Here is a 21337-nt window from a genome sequence, read left to right on the forward strand (position 1 = left end):
TAGACTGAGGTGTGGGTTGGTGTTCTCTGAGTATCAAGTGACAGAATGAGAGGAATTGGCCTGAAATTGTGCCAGGGGGGTTTAGGCTGGATGTTAAGAAAAAAATTCTTTCCTGAAAGAATGATCAGGCATTGGAACAGGCTGCCCAGGGAGGCAGTGGAGTCACTGCCCTGAAGGTATTTGAGAAACATGCGGATATGGCACATAGGGCCATGGTGGTGTTGGGTTGATGGTTGGACTTGATCTTAGAGGTCTTTTACAACCAACAGAATTCTACAGTTCTATATCCATACATTCCACTATACCATGCTGAGCCAAGTGTCACAATAACATAATTCTAAAGATGTCAGTATTAGTCTGGTTTGTTGAAGACTTATACAAGTAGCCATTGGAACCTAACTGCAACATGAATTCATCTGGCTAGTGCTCTCTTTCTCTTCATCTTCCCTTTTGTTTGAAGTTCAGATTCCCTGAGTTTCACATCAGCACTAGTTATGTGGTATCCAACTCACATGAATGAAATGGTATTTTGAATGCCTGTGCATGAGGACTTGAATTCAGCAAGCTACACATGACCTACCACAGAAAAAAAATAAAATAATCATTAATCTGACACCTCACTGAGCAACTGCTGTGCCACTGAGCATCAAATACACAGTGAGAATGTCTCTAAATTATTCCAGGGGATAATTAGTCCAAAGCCTTTTAATTTTATTTTTAGAAGACCCAATTTAAGAAACCATGAACTCATCACAGACGACACTGCATTGGAAAATGTGGAAAAAAAAATCCCTAAAATCAACAACCCTGTCGAATTAGTTTTCTGAAGACATAGAGCTGAGTGAAATTATTAATAAGTTGTTAATAGAGGCCATCTTTTGGATTATGCTTTTAGTACCTATTAAATCAAAGCTGTGAATAATTATGCAGTCTTGAAAGTATCTGCTCCTCCTCTGCTGAACTCACCATTTGGAGATATTTTTAAGCACACTAGTCATTTGGTAGCTGAATTTGCTATTTCCTCCTGAATTTCAGTCCCAGTTATCTTTGTCATCCAAAGCACCACTATTTCCTAAACCACTACTATTTCCTAAGTCTCAGGAGGGGGTGAAAAAAAACAACCAACCAAACAACCAACCCAAAATCTCTAAACCATACTGCAGAAGTATGGCACAGCCTGAGAGAGACATTTCAGCGTTTTGCACAAAGCTGGTTCAGAAAAGACAAGGAGTTCAGGTGCTACTGGAGGCTTCTGGTGAAGAGACGCACAGACTGCATGGCTGCATTAGCCTTAAAAAGCAAAAGCCATCTCCTGTTTCCCAAACACTCCAACAGGACAATCCTTGTGGCCTTCTGTTCTCATGAAACCTGCTTTTCCTTCAAAAGAGAATTTACATGGGCTGAATTGCTTTTGACTTTTTTTTCCAGTTGGTGGCACTGTCAGCAGTTGCCACCCTGCCCTGCCAAGATCATGCTCCAGGTTCAGTGCTGCTGGCTAGCCCTGGGGGGATGTGGAGGATGGGGCAGAAGGTGGTGTATGAACTGCATGAAGGCTTCCACAAGGCCTTAAGAGGCACCCATCATCTGGAACGCCTCTTACAGAAGCTTAATGGATTTTATGTAGTGGACTATTGATTTCTTATACAATACCTATACAGAAGAGAAAATTAATATTCAACCAACCAGGACAAGGAATGAAATATGTGGCTGGGTGCAGTTAATCATGTAAGCCTCAGGACAGAGTTCCATCAGTGCTGCAAATGGGAGATTAATACACCACCACATATGCAGAAGGCATGAAAAGTTTGTTCTAGCCACAGGAAATAGTCTGAGTGTACCTCAAGGAGAACAAAAGAGCACGCAAAAAATACAGAGATTTAAAGACTCCTCCTGCCCTCCGGGCTGAATTCCCAGGTGATTTTGACTTCATTTGGCTTTAAGTCTTTATTTTCTGAAAAGAAGGTAGATTTTGCATCTCTGAGAAGATGGATGATTAATCAATGCTTGGATAGAGACAAATCCAGAAACCTCTAGATAAAATAGAAAAACAGTAGTCATGCGAATACATCACTTTCAAGTATCCTGTTGTGCCAGTGATTATCTTTCAGGACTGCTGCATATAGTTTTGAAGATCTCATCAAGCACTTTTCCTGCCAGAGCTACTAGAAGCAGTCTGTCAGAATTTTAATTCTGACTGAAGGAGCAGAGAACTTAGTTTGGCAGAGGAAGAGGGACCCTACCTTTCAATTTATTCAGCCTTTCAATCAGAGACTTCTCAAATAGCTGAACACAAGGCAAAGGTAATTAAGACAACTAATATTGTCCCACTCTGGCAATGTCAGCCTGTTAATTAGATGGGTTCCATCAGATGATCAGACAAACAAAGTTTTGACAGAAGTTTCATTGAGCACTCTGCAATCACAGTTACTCTGGAAGCAGTAAAGAACGCTTCTGACAGAAGTGGAAAACACTCTAGTAGCACTAAAGGACTGTGGGATTTTATTTCTGCTAATGATTGCTTGTGTGATTTTGGATTAACCACTTAATCAGAAGGCAGGAATGGTCCTGGGACAAAGTTACTCGCTTGCAAGCTTGGATGGTTTAACTCTGTCATCTGCCATGCTCTGCTAAGCTCCTGCATGACCTTCAGAGAGCTGCTCAGATCCAGAGCAAACAATCAGCTGCTGAAAGGCACCGTCCATCCCTCTCATATTGATGGTACTTCTGGACAGAAATCCAGATTCCTGGGAAGTTTACTAATAAACACTCGAGTGCACATAAGCTGCAGGTATGCAGAGGAAGAGAGAGAAGTTTTAAGAACTGCACTCTTAGGCTTGGGCTATGCTTACAGGCTCAACCCAAACCATTCTAAGAATTTACTCCATGTCCCCACACCAGTCCTCTGCATGCTGTGTATCTGAAGTGGCAAGAAGTATGCCCACACAGCGATGCTACAGGGTGTTCCAGTCTGAAATGCCTGGCTCTGAAGGCTACTGTCAGCCCTTTAATTTAAAGGAGTTCTGCCAACTTTAGGAAATGTTAAAGTGCAAAGCTAGGAAAGAAAAAACCCTACTCCTGCCCCTGTTCAAGATTCTCCGGTAGTTTCAAGTACATGTCCTGAATTACTCCTACTGAGGGAGAAAACAGTTTAGAATTGCCCCGAGTGAAGACTGTATTTGGTGTAACATCTCACCAAATTCCTGCCTTTCCTTGCAAAACAGATGGCTGGAACATGGTAGAATTTGGTCTGGTGCAAGCAGCTAAAACAATTTTTGCTTAGATACATTACATTGCTCTCCATGTGATGCTGTCAGATGGAATCACTGCTTTTAGGTTTTTAAGAACAAAGCTTTCTCTCAGAACATTATTACAGAGAAACTGCAAGACTTCAGGAAGAAGTAATAAAGGATAAATTAAAAATCATTCTTGCAATTTCTGAGAAAACCAAGTGAGGGGGAAAAAAAAAAAAAAAAGATTGTACTACTGTCCCTTCCCAAATGAAATTGGTGTGTCCTCATCACTCAAGCAGATACAACAGCTAGAGCAGATATTGTATGCCAGTGGAAAGAATATATATTGCACACATAAAAGGCTGCAACATAAATTTGAAGAAATATGGGACTCCTTCATATAGGTAGGTCAAACTTTTCCCTCAAGCAGATAATTACAGGCTTAGGGTGAGTAAATCTTATTAGCCTCTCAGCACCTTATCTCCCCTCAAAGAGACTAGTAGTAGATATATAGTAGATATATTCTACTTCAGTCACTTTCTGGATTGCATGTTAGATAGTGCCTTCTGCAGCCCAGTCCTAACTACAACCATCGTATTTCACCGTGGAATGGCTATGGATAGCCAGAAAACAGGTCATACCAGAGAAAGATGAAAACAGATTCCTAGTTTTGGAAAGGATGTGAGATACCAAAGGAGATGGAAAGGAAAAACAAGCTTGGTACGCAAGTCTTCTCTTTACATTACCACTGGATGCCAACATGTGGCTCAAATATCACAGTCTGGGACCTTGTTTTTGAAGGATCAGTTCAGGCTGTGGTAGGCTAGGAACCAGGACATGGACCTGATGGAGAGGGTCCAGAGGGCCACAAAAATGATCAGGGGGTTGGAGCACCTCTGCTGTGAAGACAGGCTGAGGGAGCTGGGGGTGTTCAGCCTGGAGAAGAGAAGGCTCTGAGGAGACCAAATAGCAGCCTTCCAGTACTTGAAGAGGGCCTGCTAGAAGGATGGAGAAAGACTGTTTACAAAGGCCTGCAGTGACAGGACGAGGGGTAATGGCTTCAAACTAGAGAAGGGCAGATTTAGATTGGATGTTAGAAACAGGTTCTCTGCTGTGAAGGTGGTAGAACACTGGAACAGATTGCCCAGGGAGGTGGTTGAGGCCCAGTCCCTGGAGATATTCAAAGTGGAACTTGACGGGCTCTGGGCAGCCTGATCTGGTTGAGGATGTCCCTGCTTACTGCAGATGGGGTTGGACTGGATGACCTTCAGAGGTCCCTTCCAACCCAGACTATTCTACAATTCTATGATCAGGTACTTCTGTAAAGATGGAGACGGCCAGGGTCACATCAAACTGTGCTGAGCAGAAATGATACTCCTGGGCCCATAAGCAAGTTAGGGAAAGGCCCCAGGGCTGGCTAGTAAGGGGCAGTAAGGCTTATTAGTGCCCTCAGGGGCTGACAGTGTGGCTATTTGATCATGAATCAGCTGTGTAATTATGCTCCAGTATTACACCAGTATCCTTAGGCAGTTAGCCGCAGCCTCTTGAGGACAATATATGAATGCTACTCACTGTGTCGTCCTCTGTGGGAGAAGAAAGGGGATGTATCTCTCATGACCCAGGTCAAGTTCCAAGCAGAGTAAGCAGGAGGGCGAGGAGGGCTGCTTGCTGGGAGATCCGATATGCTCCAACCTTTCATTTTAAAAGAAGAAAAAGAAAAATAAGAAACCCAAACGTTATGTATGGCATAGCTGTTTCTGTGTTATAAATCAAGTGTAAACATCTCAACCAGCTTTCTAGACCAGATGCAATAAGCACTGACATTCAACTGCTTCCTGGTTAGATCTTTCTTCTTGATACAGGCACAGGCAAGGAGACAGGAGATTAATTGCTCTACATTGCAGAATTATTGCCACCTAGAATAACTGCCAAGTTTAATCTCATACTGATTCTAAGCTCTCTTTGGCCTTGCAGCCCCTCAGTGTGGGGTTATTCTGTTTGTTTTTGTTTTTAAAGTTTTGTTAGCACTGGGATATCTCATACACAGAACAAGCCTGTAGTGATAGGAGGAGAGGCAATGGCTTCAAATTAGGAACAGGTTCTTTTCTATGAGGGTAGTGGAACACTGGAACAGGTTGCATGGGGAGGGAGTTGAGGCCCCATCCTTGGAGACATTCAAGGTGAGCCTCAGCAGGGCTCTGGGCAACCTGATCTAGTTGAGGATGCCCCTAGTCACTGCAGAGGCCATTGGACTGGATGACCTTTGGAGGTCCCTTCCAACCCAGACCATTCTATGAAACACATACCCAGCTTCTGTCCAACAACTCAGTGTGTCTCAAAGATGCTTTTGGGGACTAGAACATTACAGTGAGCCAGAACAGGTCGGTCAAACCTGCACTAACTCTACAAGACCATGATGATGTCAGAGGCACAAAGAGAAAGGGTATCTGCAATTACACACAAGGTCAATGAGCAAAACATTATTCTGCAAGCTTCGAAAGCACAGCTTTTCTTGTGAAGATTTAAGTTAAGGGTAGATTTAGATTGGACATTAGGGAGAAGTTGTTTACTGTGAAGGTGTTGGAACACTGGAACAGGTTGCCCAGGGAGGTGGTAGAGGCCTCACCCCTGGTGACACTCAAGGTCAGGCTTGATGAGGCTCTGAGCAACGTGATCTAGTCGGGAATGTTCCTGCTTACTGCAGAGAGGCTGAACTAGATGACCTCTAGTTCCTTCCAACCCAGTGAATTTTATGATTCTGAGTTGAATTTTCTGAAGATAGCAGGATCTTGAGTATTCTCATCTCATTTTTTTGAGGTTCTTAGGAGAAAGGTAGGATTTCACTTTGTAGAAATGCAGGCAAGCAGGCAAAACTTTTGTTTTGGGGGGGTTTGTCTGATGGAACAAAATAAACCTCTGGAGTGTTGGTATGGCCTGAGTTCTCACAGAAGCCGTAAAGAATTTGTTGCTCAGAAAGAAAATCAAAAGTACATTTTCTATCTATTCAATGATACTTTTGTCAAGTAAGAATGCTGCAGTTGCTTGCTTGAATTCTTTTGGTTTCAGTGCAACACTAAGTTTTGCTGCAATAACAGCAAACTAATTTGTTAACACCTCTAAATAAAACGTTTGGTAAAGCTTTCTGTAACAATAGGAATTAACTAACAGCAATAATTAATTCAGAGTGCTGAAGAACTGTGCCCTTGAATGGATAAATAGCAACGGATAATAAAAGACACACTTTAGAGGATAAGAGTAAACAAGGTAAATGGCTAAGCCTTGGGGAAAACACAGCTTTGATTCTCTTAAAGCTCTGCTTAGCCCTGCTTCCCACTGCCACTGAAGAAAACCCAGACAATTTAAGAGGCCTTGTCAGAAGCTTAAATACCAGGTGTTAGCTGTGCCCTATCTCATTCTCAGTGCAATCTCACTATTAGCACACTCCTGTAACGGAGTAGTGACAGCAAAATCAAGAGAAAAATAATCATTCTTAGGTCAGAGTTGCAAATCATAAAATGGTCTGGGTTAGAAGGAACCTCCAAAGGTCATCTAGTTCGACTCCTTCTGCAGTGACCAGGGGCATCCTCAACTAGGTCAGGTCACCCAGAGCCCTGTTGAACCTCACCTTGAATATCTCCAGGGATGGGGCCTCAACTACCTCCCTGGGCAACCTGTTCCAGTGTACCACTTGCTCATTGTCTACAGCAATAATCTCCAAGATAGGAATGGACTCTGCATTATAAAGCCATTCTCAAGTAGAAAAGAAAAAAAAAAAATAAATGTTCCTACTGGCTCCATTAAACCTGGTCTCAATGCTAAGTGATAGCACAAGAATTCACAGTACTCCAGAGTGGTGTCATTAGGGCAGAGTAGAGGGGAAGGAGAACCTCCCTTGACCTGCAGGACACACTCTTCATAATGCACCCCAGGATCAAAGAACTGTTCAGTACATCCACTACACACACACATCCCCCATTTATGTATATCACAGTATACTGCATACCACAATAAATTTTATATCAGAGTGAGTGCCTCATGCAACCTGGTGTAGTGGAAAGTGTCTCAGCCTATGGCAGGGGGTTGGAACTAGATGATTTTTAATGCCCCCTCCAACCTAAACCATTCTATGAATCTATGAATCTTAAGCACAGATTACAGACAAGAACTCTGGGGCCTCTTTACCCCTAGCAGTCCCAAATAAACACAGATGTCATGCATTCAGTATCAATAAAAGAGCCAAGCCTTGGGGCCTCAATCCCATGAAAACATCACACAAACCTGAAGAGCTGACCTGCTCCCCTCTTCTGTTCCCACAGCAAAACAAACTGAGAGAAAGTCACTGAAGTTCATTTTTATCCCATGACACCGCAGCTACACAACTCAAAATGAAGCCACCGCTACCACCCCGGACCAGCCTTTCCTGGGAATCAATAACACAACAATCAGCTGCAGCAGTCCAAATTCCCTGGCACTCCTCATCTTCAGACAAATGCCTCTTCAGGTTACATTCTTCAGAAATCATGCCTGTCTTCAGCCTCAGGTAAGCGGATATGTTCCTTCCATCACCAACATTTGCAGTCAATGCAGATAAAGAATAAGGTTGAACAGCTCAGCGGACAGAACAGTGCAGACACTTGAACCTCTTCTCTCTCAGCAGCAAGAGGTGCATAAGAGAGAACACAAACATTTGAAAGCTTCCCTTTAGGAAGATTTCTGAAGAATAGAATGGATCCAGTTCAATTTACTTTAACCTAAGAAGTTTTTCTCCTATTCTTTAAGGATTAATTTTGGAACTTCATTTCAAATGATTTGCTTTGGCTGTTGGTCTGAACCTCAAGACAAGAAGATTGTATCAGAAGTTATGAATCTTTCCCAATTAAGTTATCTGCAGAGAAAGATGCTGGGTAAAAGGTTTTTGTGTAGCCAAGAGGCTACTCTTCACAGTGAGGAATGATTTGATTTCAGAGTGAGCTATTGGTTAGGAGAAGGAGAGACCTTTCCTCTTCCACCTCCAGGGCATTTTACATCCAGAAAGGTAATTACAGAAGACTGTATCAGCTAAATAAATGCTTCTTCTGCAGCAAGGGTAAAGCAAATGTAGACTAGACTGTGGCCCAAGATCATGAGGTTTTCCCCTCTCAAAACCAATTCAGATTGAAGCCAAAAAAAGCACTAAGAAAATTTGTCCTCTTCTTTTTAAATGTCCTAACCTTCTATTCCAGTTGTTTGCACCAGGGTGCTCTGTCACTTGTCAACAGTAATCCTAACCTTTAAAAAAAAAAATTAATGGATTAGCAACTGGAAGCTGACAGCTTCATTTTTAGCAGCCAGAAGTATCGCAAGGTCCAAGAGAGGGTTCTTTGATATTCCTGCCTAAAGGAACATCCAGGACCTAATCCTGACCCAAGGTACTCCATCATAGCTAGAAACATGTACCTGAGGAGGACATGTGACATTCCTGTATTTAAAGTCATGCAAAAGAATCTCCTTCAGGTAAGTGAAATTCATTCAACACACCAAGAGTTTGGGATATAAAAAAACCTAGAAAATGGTTGATGTGTACTGAAGTTAAGCCTCAAGGCCACAGATTCATTAAATAAAATATTTATGTATTATTTTAATGAAAAATCTCTCTTTAATAGAATAACCTTGCATGCTCACATGAACAAAAAAAATGGAACAAACAAAAGAAAACCTTTCTACTGGGGGCATTTTTAAACAAACAGAATTTCCTCCTCCTTTTTTTTTTCTTTCTTTTCTGAAAGAAATAAGAAATATCCCCAGCAATTAACACATGTAGTTCTCTAAAGCACAATGCAATGCAGAAATGTAATTGAATTTTTATCAAAGCATTCATTCCTTTTATAACCAAAAAGTGCACCTAGATGTAAGCAAATATTGCTTATTACTACACTTGGATATTGCTTCATTACTCAGTGGATTAGTTTTGTCACTGTTCTGAGATCACAGAATGGTCTGGATTGGAAGGGACCTCTAAAGATCATCTAGTCCAAACCCCTCTGTAGTCAGCAGGGGCATTTTCAACTAGATCAGGTTGCCCAGAGCCCTGTTGAGTCTTACCTTGAATATCTTCAGGGATGGGGCCTCAACTACCTCCCTGGGCAACCCGTTCCAGCGTTCCACCACCCTCATGGGGTGTTTCTAACATCCAACCTAAATCTAGTCTTCTCTAATTTCAAACCATTGCCCCTTGTCCTATCGCTTCAGGCCTTTGGAAACAGTCCCTCTCCAGCCTTCTTGCATGCCACCTTCAGGGTACCAGAGGCTTGTTATTAGGTCTCTCTGGAGCCTTCTTTTCTCCAGGCTGAACAACCCCAGCTCCCTCAGTCTGTCATTGTAGCACAGGTGTTCCAACCCCCTGATCATTTTCACAACCCTCCTCTGGACACTCCATCAGGTCCATGTTCTTCCTGCACTGAGGGCTCCAAAGCTGGATGCAGTACTCCAGGCAAGGTCTCACCAGAGCAAAGGGGCAGAGGTGTGTTATTTCCAGTTCCACAGTAGTAAATGTGAGGTAAGAAACCTGCATGCACCTATCCTCTAGATTTCAGAGTTACAACAGATGTGTCAGTGAATAACTGAGATCAATGTGTACTTTCAACTACACCTAACACCTGGGGGGTGAAAAAAAAAAAAATCTTCTCAGAACCACATTTTTTTATGTTAGAATGAAAAGTCAACGTCAGAAGTATTTGTGGCTCTGATTTATAACAGCAATCAAGAGAGTAGTTCTTGGCAAATATTACAATGATGTGTTTAGAAACAGCCTCCATGAAGGGCTGGATGTTCCAATCTCAGCGAACGCCTGACATTTCAGAAAAGGTTATTCCAGTTCTAAGGAAAAGGTACCAATTTGCCACAGAAAAGATATTGCACAGTTGTCTTCTCCGCTGCTAAAACAAACAAACAAAAACCCCCAAACACCAAAAAAACCCAAACCAAACCAAAACAACAAACAACCAAATGCACTCAGGACCAAAGAAACTTCATTTGATTAAACAAAAAAGTCTTCCATGCAGCTGACTGCATCAGGTGTGGAAACTGCTGTAGACTTCTATGAACCAGAGGCAGATCAAGGACATCCTAAGAAGAGACAGGTTCAACACTGCAGGGAAATGAAACCCAACATCCCTATCCTGCAAAAGACTTCTCAGGACATTTGTGAAATAAGTCCTAGCTGGCTATGACCGGCAAGATGTTTGGGCTTATCATAGAATTATTTCAGATGAAAACACCTCTAAGATCATCCAGTCCAACTGTCAACCTAAGACTACCAAGGCCATTAAAACATATCCCAAAGTGCCATGCCCATAGGTTTCTTGAACACCTCCAGGGATAGTGACTCCACCACCTCCCTGGGCAGCCTGTTCCAATCCCTGACCACTCTTGCAGCAAAGGAATTTTTCCTAATGTCAACCTAAACCTCCCCTGGCACAATGAGACTGACCCCCACCTCACTCCAACCTTCTTTCAGGGAGTTGAAGAGAGCAATGAGGTCTCCCCTCAGCCTCTTCTCCAGACCAAACGATCCCAGTTCCCTGAGCTACTCCTCACCAGACCTGTTCTCCAGAACCTTCTCTGCACACTCTCCAGCCTCACTGTCCTTCTTGTACTGAGTGACCCAAGACTGAACCCACTCAAAGCGTGGCCTCTCCAGTGACAAATATGGGGGATGGTCACTTCCCTACTCCTGCTGGCCACACCATTCCTGATGCAGGCCACCTTCTTGGCCACCTGAGCACTCTCTGGATCACATTGAACCAGCTTGCCTCTGTCTAGCTGAAAGTGCACATACAAGCAGTCCTTAATAAAGGATTCCTGATCTTCTGGCTCCACAATTGTTCTTAATTTCAGTTTTTGAGGGGCAAAGGTATTCAACCAAGGGGAAACAGGTTGCCTGAGAATTCCCAGTGACCTCTCAAATTCATCACTGATCCTCATGATCAGGTCAGAAGTACTCACACAGCCTTTTCAAAACTTTCCTTTCCCCCCCTCTTCCCATCTGCAGACAAGACTCAGCCAGCCGTGAAAGCGCAAAAAGCGCATTACGTCGAGGTGACCAAGCAGCACCAAACCCAAAAAACACCCAAGCAAACTCTTTGTGAATAACCCATAGACTCAACTCTGCTCATACAAATCACTCTCTAAATGACATGCAGAAGCAAAACTCAGATTCTGTTTGCAGTCAAGCCAGAGTACAAGGCAAAGGGCAAGCTCATTCCATGCAGTTTCTTGCTGTGAGTGGTTTACTTACACTAACACGTGGATGTACTCCAGGGTTTCTTTTTATAAACTCTTTTCTAAAGTACAAAAACTGCTCCCTGACAGCCTGTCAAGTTTGTCTTTTTCAGTTGGAAAATACCTTTAATAAAGCATTACGTTGCAATGATTTTATGTCATATTGAAAGCCTGATGAGTGCAAATAAACCATAGTGTGTGTGACCAAACCTGGAGGGCTGCAGAGAAGAAATCTGCATTTAGAGGACTGTAGCAGCAGACCTGTGGATAGTGGATTCAGTCAAACATATACTGCATGAGGCACAGAACTGATCAACACTGCCTGGCAGATGCTTGATGAGTAAATTTGGGATTAGCATACACTTCCTGTACATAAAGCATGTGTCACTAATAAAACTGTATTTAATTCAACATCAGTCTTATCCTTCTGGCCCTGACTTTTTGTTTTCTCTTCGTAAAGGCTGATTTTAACTTTTCTTTTAAATCTTTTCTGTTAGTATTTTTCCCCCTTCTCCTTTTCACAGAGAACTTTAGATTTGAAATGCCTCAAACTTGACTAATTCAGCCAGCAAATAAGTAGCCCACAGGTCAGTTCTCTTTCTGTTGACTAGGCAGTCCCTCTGCCTACAATATCCCATGGACAATTCTTGATGCAAGGGGAGTCTGCTAAGTCTGGGAGACATGGTCTGATAAGCAGACTTTGGCTCAGGAAGAAGGAGAGCTTGAAGCACTCAAATTACAAGGTATTGTGACAGGGAAGTATCAGTGTGTTGCTGCTGGTTACAGGGGGAAAAGAAAATTCACATTTTCCTGTTAAAAACTGAAAGAAGAAACAATACTCTCTTTTTTGCCACTTCCTTTGGATTCTTCTTGGTGTTTGCATGCATATTGTAAAATCTGAGAAATTTTTTGATCTCTACTTTAAAAGCAAGTGGCATACAAAGTAATTAACACACACACACACACACCCCCTAATTAAAATGACCAAGCTTCTGTTCTACCAATACAGTTTAAAAATACACTGCCATCTAGAGCATACCACTGCATCTGGATAGTCTGCATCTGCTGAAGACCTGCCCAGTAAGACACCACAAAACAGCAATGAATCAATGATTAAGAGCTCAGGATCTCAATTACAGACCAGAGAAGAAATGGCTTAAATTTGTTACTCATCTACATGCACACAAGAAACCTTTAAAATATCCAACAGCAGACTGATCTTTGCTCTAACAATCTTCCACAACACAATTAAGCATCTCTGTGGGCAACACGAAGAAAACAAAGGACTGAGTGTTAGTAATTGAACTGCTCACAGCTCTGGTTTGTCTCAGCAGCCGCTGAGGCTGCAGGCAAGACTGCGTCAGGGGATGTGCTTCTCCTGCTTGTCTAGCCTGCAGCTTTGCTAAACAAAGGGAAAAGCCCTTGAGCAGCAAAGCTCCACGTACAAACACATATTCTGAATACTTGTGCACTCTATCAGCTTTTAGATATTTTAAGATCACAGCTGGAAGAGGAGTGTTGGAGTGGTGACTTTGTGTGGTCATGGTATTTCAACACAGGGCATCACCTGTCCTTGTCTTTGGACTGATGACCAATGCCCCTGAATGACTGTCTAGGTCTGAAGTGAAAACCAGAAGCCATTATGTCTTGATGTTTCCTGAAGCACAGACAGACCTCCAAGCACTGTAGACGGCAAGGAAGCGCAAGTTGAAGTCTGTGGCATTAGGAACCTTTCCACTAAGGCACACGTAAGTCCATCAGGTTGCAGATGCTCTGAATTTTTTCTTTTTGTGTGAAAACAAAGTGATCCTTCCATGGCTGTCTGGGATATTTGTCTGCTGTAGCCCTGAAAAACCTCCCACAGAACAGCTAAAAGGCAGCATCCACCTCTGGGCTATGTATGTCAGCCTGACAGAGTTCCTTCAGAATTACAGATCAACTAGGTTGGAAAAGACCTCCAAGATCATCCAGTCCAACCTATCATCCAATAACATCTAATCAACTAAACCATGGCACTGAGTGCCTCATCCAGTCTTATTTTAAACACTTCCAGGACGGTGACTCCACCACCTCCCTGGGCAGCACATTCCAATGGCCAATCTCTCTTTCTGTGAAGAATTTCTTCCTAATATCCAGTCTAATCCTCGCCTGGTGCAGCTTGAGACTGCGTCCTTTCATTCTGTCACTGGTAGCCTGGGAGAAGAGACCAACCCCCACCTGGCTATAGCATCCCTTCAAGTAGTTGTAAAAAGGCAAAAAGGTCTCTCCTGAGCCTCCTCTTCTCCAGGCTAACCACCCCCAGCTCCCTCAGCCTCTCCTCACAGGGCTTGTGCTCCAGACCCCTTATATGCAGTCGCTTGGAGTCCTTACAGTGGCTGCTGGACTGGCCCCTAGAAGGACTCCCTGCTACAGTGCTCCCTGCCTAAAGGCCTTCAGCACAGCTGACTATGACATGTGTATATATGGAGCATATATATTGGTATGGCAACCAGTATGATTGCTACACCAGATACGCACACATCATCACACAGAAGCACAGGACATTAGGGGTTGGAAGGGACCTCAAAAGATCATCCAGTCCAACACCCCTGCCAGAGCAGGATCACCTAGGAACGCATCCAGGTGGGTTTTGAATGTCTCCAGAGGAGACTCCACAACCTCTCTGGGCAGCAATCACACTATACCACAGTAACTTTTATACCAGGATGACTGCCATACCAGTGTCCATGTATTTGCATGGCTCACATTATTCCACAGAACTGTCAAGGTTGGAAGAAACCTCTGAGGTTATCAAGTCCAACCACTTGCCTAGAGCTCCCAATCCCACCACTACTGCAAAGCCACTGCCACTAAAACACATCCCTCAGCACAACATCCACACGTCTTTTAAATGCCTCCCATAATGGTGACTCCACCACCTCCCTGGGCAGCCTGTTCCAGTGCTTGACAGCCCTTTTTGTGAAGAAATTGTTCCTAATCTACAACCTGCACCTTCTCTGGAACAACTTGAGGCTGTTTCCTCTTGCCTTATCACTTGTGGCATGTGAGAACAATATCCACCTCTCTATCAGGTCCTTTCTGGGAGCTTTAGAGAATAATGAGGTCTCCCCTCAGCCTCCACTTCTCCACACTAAACAACCCCATTTCTCTCAGCCATCTGTCACAAAACCCTTCACCAGTTTAGTTGCTCTTCTTTGAAGATGCCCCACCACCTCAAAGTCCTTCTTGTAGTGAGAGACCCAAAACTCAACCCAATACTCAAGATGTGGCCTCACCAGTTGCTGAGTACAGAGGCACAATCACTGCCCTAGACCTCCTGGTCACATTATTCCTGATGCAGGCCAGGATGCTGTTGGCTTTCTTGGGCCACCTGGGCACAAGCTGGCTCATATTCAGATCTTTCTCTGCTGGGCAGCTCTCCAGCCACTCTGCCCAAAGCCTGTAACATTGCATGAGGTTGTTGTGACCCTCTTCTACATGTATTTTCCCTAAAATGTATTGTAGTCTGTACTCAACACAACCTCTAAAAGTACAGTGGTCAGGCTTTCAAGAAAAAAAAAAAAAAGGTAAAAAAAAAAAGTTGTTTTGGTAGTGTTTTAATAATTCATGACACATACTGACTTCAAACCATACAGTGCCTTCACCTTGGATTCCTGCATAGCTAACACATACACCCAGCTGGAGTTTCTCATCAGATTGGCACATATCCCATAGCATCTAAAACTAAAGAGATTAAGGAAAAAGGGGAAAAAAAAAACCAAACCCAGCAACAACCTCCTGCTCTTTTTACACTTAAATCCCTCTTTTGTACTAGACAAACTGTATACTAAACCAGGACAAATAGAGATCCTTACACCTGTAAGCAGCTATCACTGTAACACAGCTGTAGACATGGAGACACTCAGTGTCCCACAGTCCTTGCAGATTTTAATCCAAGCACGTCTCTTTCTCAACATCTGCCTTGTGATTCATGTCTCTTGTTTTCAAGGTGTGGCCTTCAAGGCTCACTTCTTCTTTTGTCTCCATATTTCTTAAGTGTCAGTGGAGACAGACACAGGTGAAAAAAAAAAAAAAAAACAACAAATCCTTGCACGGTTAAATGTCAGGGGACTTAGTATCTGCAGTGTTTGATGCAGATCTTTGTGGTCTGCAGGAGACTCTTTACCCTCAGAGCAGACAGCCTGCATCACCTTTCAAAGACTTCTTTGATCAGGACGATAATGGTGGTAACTCACTTCTCCTCCCACGCTTTCATGCCATGTCAGTACCTCAGGCTCTGGAAACACTCAGCAAAGTTTAGGGAACAATTTTTTCATTCATGTATAGCAACTAAATGTCCCTTTCCAACCGAAATCCATTCAAAGACAGACACTATCCGACCGTTTCAAACCCACTCTTACACTGCAATTCAGCACTGAATGTGGATGGGGAGAAAACTGGAGTTCCTTTTCAAACACCTACTGCACACCAGAAGGAAGGACAACCCTCCTTCCTGTGGTTCCTAATACAGACAAAAAACAACAAGTTAAAGGTTGCAGTTCAAACTGAGTTAGTTTGGGAAGTGCCTCTACCTGATCTAACCATTTCCCTGGAAACTCACGTTCACTGAATCCCATACTACAGATACAAATCACAGAATGTTAGGGGTTGGAAGGGACCTCTGGAGTCCAACCCTCCTGACAAAGCAGGATCACCTAGATCAGGTCACACAGGAATGTGTCCAGGGGGATTTTGAATGTCTCCAGAGAAGGAGACTCCACAACCTCTCTGGACAGCCTGCTCCAGGGCTCCAGCACCCTAGCAGCAAAGAATTTTTTTCTCATGTTGAGGTGGAAGCTCCTGTGTTCCAGTTTGTGTCTGTTTTCCCTCATCCTATCACAGGGCAGCACTGAAAAGAGCCTGGGTCCTTCTTCCTGACACCCACCCTTCAGACATTTATAGATATTGATCAGATCCCCTCTCAGCCTTCTCTTCTCCAGGCTAAACAGCCCCAGCTCTCTCAGTCTTTCCTTATCAGACAGATGTTCCAGTCCCTTCATCATTCTCACAGCCCTTCCTTCGACTCTGTCTGTCTCCAGTAGTTCTCTGTCTCTCTTGAACTGGGAAACCCAGAACCAGACATGATACTCCAGATGAGGCCTCACTAGAACAGAGTAGTAGAGCAGGAGAACCTCCCTCAACTTTTTTTTTCTTTTTGTGAAAAAAAGCTTTTTGTCCATGTGCACCATCCTTCCTTCTTCCTCAAAGAGCATGAGGCAATGCCCAGAACAGTCACTCATCCACCACCTGGTATAAGCCCACCTGAGGTGCAAGCCAGCTTTGTTTTGCTGCCTGGAGTGCCAGCTGCCAACGGTGGCCAATAACTACCAGCTATTTGGAAGAAAGCAACAACCCTGGCATAAGTCAACCTTCTTTTTCCTCACCACTATCATTATTAGTATTCTTGGTTTTGCAAAAGGAGAAAAATTCTGTGCCTATTTCACAAGCACATAGAAAATATAATGTTAGCAGAAGGCTCAGTACTGGTACCATGTAGAGAAATATGAACTCAGGTGGGGTTTTCTTTAAAATCAGACATCCCCATCCCTTCAAATTTAAAACAGGCCACTAAGCAATGGAAATGAAATACAGGAACTTCAGGTAAAAACTGGACATTTTGCCTATGAAAGAGGCATAAATCATGAAGGGATAGCTCCATTTTAAGGACACGCAACTGTGAGAGCAAGTCCAGAAGAGAGCCACAAAGGTAACTCAAAAGCTGGAGCACCTCTGCTATGAGGATAAGCTGAGGGAGCTGGGGTTGCTCAGCCTGGAGAAAAGAAGAGTCTGGGGGACCTTAGACCTGCCTTCCAGTACCTAAAGGGAGCCTACAGGGAAGCTGGAGAGGGACTTTTCATAAAGGTATCTAGCAACAGGACTAGAGAAATGGTTATAAGCTGAGGGAGAGCAGGGTTAGACTGGACCTTAGGAAGAAGTTCTTCAGTAGGAGGGTGGTGAGACTCCAGAATAAGTTACCCATGGAGACTGTGGATGTCTCCTCCCTGGAGGTGTTGGAGGCCAGGTTGGGTGAAGCCTAGGACAACCAAGTCTCAGTGAGTGGCATCCCTGCCCATGGCACTGGGGTTGCAGTAGATGATCTCTAAGGACCCTACCAATCTAAGCTATTCTATGATTCTACAGAGGCTCCACTACACCACACAGAAGGAAAACCTTTAGAAAGGTCACTGCAGCTCCAGAGGCTTTGTCCAGCTTTGGTACAAGGAATAACTGAAATTTTGCAATCCGAAGGTGGCATTTTGGGAGGAGAACGCCTGCCATATCACAACATGAAGTGAATGCTCTAGAGGAATTCTAGGAAGCTGTACATATGTACAAGAGACACAGTGTGAAGCAGTGACAGTTATGAATTTCCTGCCATTGGTTTGGCTGAGCCCATTTATTTGTTACATTAGGCATTCCTATTAAGACAGAGTGCTGCAGAACAGCAACAAATGGGCAGGGTGCTGTGGTAGCAGGGAAAATACTAAACATTTGTTATTGGTAGGCAAGCTGCATTATGCCTAGAAATAGCAAAAGGGTGCAATGACTATTTCAATCTAAAACACAGCTGTCTTGGCAGTAACAATAAAAACTACTTCATATTCCCTTTACTGGGAAGGTTGCCAATGCGCTCACATTGTCTATTTTCACTGCAACATTTAATTTTGCTTAAGGTAAAGGACAGTATCTCTGAATACAATCAGAGGGATATTTAGACATGAAAGTACTTCTCAAGGAACCTGTGCAAGTCCTGCCAAAATCTAGGCCATAAAGTACCTGAGCAAAGCAGGGGAAACCACAGAAGGGGTTGGAACAGACCTCAAAAGATCATTCAGTCCAACCCCCCGTCAGAGCAGGATCATCTAGAGGAGGTCACACAGGAACACATCCAGGTGGGTTTTGAGTATCTCCAGAGAAAGAGACTCCACAACAGAATCATAGAATTGTCTGGGCTGGTAGGGACCTCAAGGATCATCTAGTTCCAAACCCCCTACCATGGGCCCGGACACCTCACACTAGATCACATTGCCCAGAGCCACATCCAGCCTGGCCATAAAAACATCCAGGGATAGGGCAGCCTGCTCCAGGGCTCTGGCACCCTCACAGTAAAAAAGATTTTCCTTATGTTGACATGAAACTTCCCTCTCTTCCAGCTTGCACTCATTGTTCCTTGTCCTATCAAAGGACATCACTGAGAAAGGCCTGGCTCCATCTTCCTGACATTGCCCTTCAGAGTCTTCCTCAGATGCATCAAAACTGAGCAGAAGGACTGTGCTGAGGAACTGGCCCAGAAGGAGCTGTAAAGCAACTAGGAAAAGACATCAAAGAAAACTGGACATGATGGATTTGCTGCAGAACAATGTACCTCTCATGTACTTAAGTACTAAGGGTACAAAGTTTAGAAAAGTACTATGGCAACAAAGTTTAGAAAAGAAAATAACTTCTGCTGTTTCCTTCTCCCCAGAGGTCCTCACTTCTGGTAGTCCAACCCTGTCTCTACCAAATGGCTTCACTCCAGTTTGTGAAAGTGAAATGCTGAGCATCTAGAACAGAGCCAGCACATGGATGAGGTTTTAAACTGTACAAATATAAAAGAGCCTTGCAGAAATATCTAGGACAGTGAGATATTTTACATCCATTTTTGTTTTTCATTTCCCCCTCTAACCCCCAAGTTTATATTCATCTGCACCCTTCCCTGCAAAAGAGAAATAATTCTGCTTCTCTTCTCTCCCCAAACCCGTGCTGTTCAAATCAGAATTTCCCAAAGTGATTACTGAAAGGCCTGTTTGAGAAATGATTACAAATGGCTGAGTTAACTGCTCCAGACAGCCTCATCAGTCATCATAATGTGGTCTCAGTACCAGGCTCATCAGGACAGGCAACTTGTCATGACAGATGACACCTCTTCAAGAAGGCTTCCTCCCATGGCTTTTCCCCAAAAAAGTCCTCCTGAGATAAGGTCCTTGCAAAGCAACAGTCAAGGAGGAATCACCACCACCCGCCTTCAGGGAGCTGCTTCAGTGTGGAGGCTTTTTCTTTATTCAGCTTTACCTTTAGTCTCTGAGCATGGAGCTCTTTATCTGTGTGCATGTCTAGAAATCAAAGTGCTTTCAGCAGTTGCTGTAAAGTTGAATTTAGAGATAACGATAAGAGTGACATATTAAGAGGAGGCCATGAAAGGCTGAGACAGTACTGACAGCCCCAAAATGCTGTAAAATAATCTGCAATCTATGCTTCATTTTCCACATCTAAGAAAGGAAGAGCGTATAAACTTCAGTTTCTGCGCCTCAAATACTGGGTTCAGGTTTGGGCCCCTCACTACAAAAAGGACACTGAAGTGAGGTGCTGGAGTGTGTCCAGAGAAGGGCAACAAAGCTGGAGAAGGGTATGGAGAACAAGGCTGCTGAGAAGCAGCTCAGGGAACTGGGGTTCTTTAGTCTGAAGAAAAAAAGGCTGAGGGGATACCTCATGGATCTCTACAACTCCCTGAGAGGAGGTTGGAGGGAGGTGGGGTTGGTCTCTTTTCCCTAATATCCTGTGATAGAAGGAGAAGAAATGGCCTGAGATTACACAAGGGGAGGTTTAGGTTGGATATGAGGAAAAATTTCTTTGCTGCAAGAGTAGTCAGGCATTGGACCAGGCTGCCTGTTGGAGGGTGGTGGTGTCACTGTTCCTGGAGATGTTCAAGAATCACATGAGGTTAGGGGTTAGAAAGGACCTCAGGAGAGCAAGTCCAACCCCCCTGCCAGACCAGGACCATAGAACCCAAGGCAGGTTGCACAGGAATGCATCCAGATGGGGCTTGAAAGTCTCCAGAGAAGAAGACTCCACAATCCCTCTGGGGAGAGGCTGTAGACATGGCACTCTGGGACATGGTTTAACGGCCAAGGTTGCGTTATGTTGATGGTTGGACTTGATGATCCTGGAGGTCTTTTCCAGCCAAACCAATTCTCTTCTATCAGAAGCCTGCTAGGTTGAACATTTGGAGTTATATTAGTGTTGAAGGCAACATTAATACCCATCATAAAAAAAAAAAAAAACAAAACACCAACAAAACAAATTTATCATTCCATTGATACTGCTTTGCAAACTGGAAGTCCAGAGAACTCTTTCAGCTCACCTGAAATGGGCTCTGAGATAAAAATGTGCATTTTCTCCTTTTGCCTTGCTCTTTCTGCTACTAAAATGGAAGTAATGATGCTCGCTGGATTTGGGAATCCTTGGATGAAAAGCAGTGAATATTTTTATGACTAAATGTCTAAGCAAGGTTTTCAAATTATCCTTTCCCATAAACTCTACTGTCCTGCTTCTCACACGCAGCTTTTTGCTATGAAGAGGGTAAAAGGCTAATTTAAGAACAGTTGGCTCCTTAATGACACACATCTCAGTCATGGGGAAGAGGCAAACTATTGGCAATGAACACTTTGCTTGGGAAATTTGGCACTTGCTGGCTGTTTGTGAATTGTTCACGGACAGACTGGAGTTGATGAATACTTTGAAATTACTCAAATATTTACTGGGAACAGATTTGAGCCCGTGGGGTTCTTTGTTTGTTTGCTTTGTGCAGTACTCCAGCTAGGCACCAGTTGGTCTTTCAAATGCCTGTGGTGCTGAAAAGGTGCAGGATCCCTGCAGCAATCTGAATTTCTGCTGTGCAGGGAACACTATCATTTCTCTTTCTTTTCGTTCCACATGAAAGAATCAACAAGAATAAATCTGAAGTTTCCTGGAAATAAAATCTGATAGAGGAGAGCAGCTTAGGAGCAAATGCTTTTGTGTAAAGGAACTAAAATTTAAGTGTTTCATGT

At 43.6% G+C, this 21337-nt stretch overlaps 1 protein-coding gene across 1 annotated transcript in view; it reads right to left on the reverse strand.

Annotated features, from left to right (window-relative positions):
- ALK (ALK receptor tyrosine kinase) overlaps positions 1-21337 on the reverse strand; it is a 383537-nt gene that overhangs the window by 275526 nt on the left and 86674 nt on the right. The window contains exon 3 of the mRNA XM_054397449.1: positions 4803-4898. Coding sequence (XP_054253424.1) covers positions 4803-4898 — 96 coding nt within the window. The remainder of the gene's footprint in view (positions 1-4802; positions 4899-21337) is intronic.

Source organism: Indicator indicator, chromosome 2, assembly GCF_027791375.1.
Source record: "Indicator indicator isolate 239-I01 chromosome 2, UM_Iind_1.1, whole genome shotgun sequence".
NCBI classification, from domain to species: domain Eukaryota; kingdom Metazoa; phylum Chordata; class Aves; order Piciformes; family Indicatoridae; genus Indicator; species Indicator indicator.